This window comes from Seriola lalandi, unplaced genomic scaffold, assembly GCF_002814215.2.
Source record: "Seriola lalandi dorsalis isolate HSWRI2012SDOR001 ecotype SW California unplaced genomic scaffold, Sedor1 jcf7180002051014, whole genome shotgun sequence".
NCBI classification, from domain to species: Eukaryota; Metazoa; Chordata; class Actinopteri; order Carangiformes; family Carangidae; genus Seriola; species Seriola lalandi.
The window spans coordinates 1,181-4,139 of record NW_019521567.1 but is presented as its reverse complement, the minus strand read 5'-3'; the positions used below and the strand labels follow the sequence as shown (position 1 = coordinate 4,139).

General features: G+C 37.3%; 1 protein-coding gene across 1 annotated transcript; it reads right to left on the bottom strand.

The window, feature by feature from the left end:
• Positions 1 to 8: 8 nt before the first annotated feature.
• Positions 9 to 1,354, bottom strand: LOC111649486 (protocadherin beta-15-like; the record flags this gene model as incomplete). Its single annotated transcript, XM_023399232.2, has 1 exon — positions 9 to 1,354. A coding segment is annotated over exon 1 (1,236 nt), but the record flags the coding sequence as incomplete, so codon positions are not given.
• Between the last annotated feature and the right edge of the window lie 1,605 nt (positions 1,355 to 2,959).

Here is a 2,959-nt window from a genome sequence, read left to right as displayed (position 1 = left end):
ATGTTGTAATCAGACACTAGTTCACGGTCCAGTTGTCCTGTGGTCACCAGAGAATAATAGTTTTTAATAGAAGGAACCAACTTAAAAGGGACATTCTGCTGAATGGAGCAGCGGACCTGTCTGTTATTCTCTGAGTCTCTGTCCTGCACGTTAATGATGCCCACCTCTGTACCAGGTGACACGTTCTCAGGTATGGGGTTAGAGAGTGATTTTAGATATATCACTGGGGCATTATCATTCATATCAGTAACTTCGATTATTAGAGTTGTATATGACGCCGATCCCAGACCATCTTTGGCGCTGATCTGCATTTCATAAGACCATTCTTTTTCATAATCAATGGCTCCAGCCACTCTAACGTCTCCGGTTTTAGGGTTTAAAGAGAAAACTTGGTTTTCATCTGAAACATGATCAAATCCGTAAGTAACTTCACCGTTCACTCCCTCATCTGCATCAGTTGCACTTACTGTGATCACCAATGTATCTAGAGGAGAATTTTCAGGCAGACTGGCTTTATAGACGGTTTGGCTAAACACTGGTACATTATCATTAGCATCCAGGACAGTGACGTGTATGACCACAGTGCCTGATCTCTGAGGAGAGCCACCATCAAAAGCGCTAAGCAACAGCATAATCTCGTTTTTGTCCTCTCTGTCTAATTCTTTGTCTAAGACTAGTTCCCCATATTTTCTTCCACTGCCTTTTGACTTAACGTTTAGTTTGAAATGTTCGTTCTCTTGAAGTGAGAAGCCCTGAACAGCATTTTCTCCGATATCTCCATCGTGTGCCTCATCTAGCAGAAAGCGCGAGCCCTTGACGGCCGATTCCCGAATTTCAAAATTTAGTGAATCCTCCTTGAACTGTGGTGAATTATCATTAATATCCTTAACACGGATACTAATACGGTGTAGTTCCAATGGATTTTCCAGAACGAGTTCCTGTTTTAGAACACACGATGCCTTTTTCGCACAAAGCGCTTCTCTATCAATCCTTTCTTGAACAGTCAAGTCCCCAGTATTCAGATTTACACCGCAGTACTTAACACTGCTGTCCTCTGTATCAATTCGAGCTTTGCGAGCGGACAGTCTGCCCAGATCAAGTCCCAGATCCTTTGCAATATTTCCGATTACAGATCCACGGTTCATTTCTTCCGGAACAGAGTAACTCACGTCTCCGTAGACGGGGAGGAGTGCAAGAAAAATGAAAGCAAGGCCGTAGTGAATCTCAAATCTGCTGTATTCCATTGTTACTCCGAGAAAGACCACGTATATATTAAAATTATCAACAAACAGGTTAAAACATGTCAACGATGCATCCGTGAATTCTTCTAATAAACACAAAACGTCACAATGCAGTCATACACGAAGCGTGTTATGTGAACTGCGGCACAATAGCAGAATCAAGTTTTAAATTCGTTGACACTGAAGGGTGGAGAATGGCCGTGACTTCTTGTTCACTAGTACACACTGACACCATGAGTATTTCTGAGGTATAACAGGGTGATGTATGTTTTTTCATTTGCATATTTAAAATATGGACTTCTACAGTGACAGTTATTTGCCAAAAAAAACAAGAACAACATAAACAACATTGCTTTGCTAAAAGGCCCATTTTAAATGGAAAAAAAGCAAAACAATCATGAAATTGCTGTGACTGTGCATCGGAAAGAGCCTGTACTTCCAAACAACAATTTGACAAAGCACAGAAACTATAAGATGCCTGAAGACAAAGCTGGAATCATTGTCCGTTCAGATATCTTTGTCCTTGAATTTAGTCTTACATTATATCTTAAGACTCAATGATAAATGATATCCAGAAATCATTTGTCCTTCCTTGATGAAAGGTTGGTCATATATTTTTCCTCTTTGTGCACGTTCTTCTAATTCCCATTATACTGGTGTAATATGGGATGAAGTACAACAGAGGAAAATTTCAATTGTCTTCAGATTTACAATTGTTTGCCCATATCCTCTTGGAAAACACTTCACACTTGGTAGTTGTGCAGTTGTTGTGCATGTGGAAATATATTACTGTATTTCAAACAATGAGGCTGAACCTGCATGACCATCTATTTACTGTTGTAGATTATAAACTGAACTCTTGTGTGCTTTCAAATATACCATAGACTGTTTTAAACGTTAAGTTAATGCACTTTAAGACACATCTATATTCCTGCAAAGCTCATGACTAGATGGAAGAGAGATCAGATATACATTTCTATGTATGCTTGAATCTCTTGTGATGAGCAATAAAAACCTTATTAAATACTTAAACATAAGTTATGTATGGCACAAAATTTTTCAGATGCATTTTAAAACATGGTGAAAGCTGTTGCCCTATAACACATTATGTTACTCTGAAGTTTGGCAAATATGACAGGTATAAGCAGTTGTTGTAAAGATCAGGAGTGCAGAGGTCAAATTTAATTTGTTTATTTTACAACAGTTGAAATTTATCAGATAGAACAATGCTACCACTGACCCAGGATAAAAATACTGTTTTGGCAAGTTTCTATGTCAAAATCTGACTGAATTGTCTTGCTTTTATTGATCATTAATCTATACTGTGATATGTTTATAAAAGTACAATTTATTTATTTATTTATTTTAAACATTTTATTTGTCTTTTTTCAAAGATATCATATAAAAGTACTATTTACATCTGGAAAAAAATGAATATCAATAAAATAAACGAGCAGAACATGTAAATTTGAGGGGGACACATTTTTCATGAAAGCATATCACAACGTTTACATTTAGAGGGACAGCTTGGGAAAAGGAGGCTCCACTAACAAAACAGGAATACTCAAAGGCTCCATTTTCATTAATTTCATACTGCTCTAATAATGCGTCTACTAAAATTCTAATGACCATGGATCCAGGAGAAGATCTTAAAATGACAACATCTTAGATTACGAACAAACTCATATGAAAACCTGACTACCAGAAAATCCTTTTGC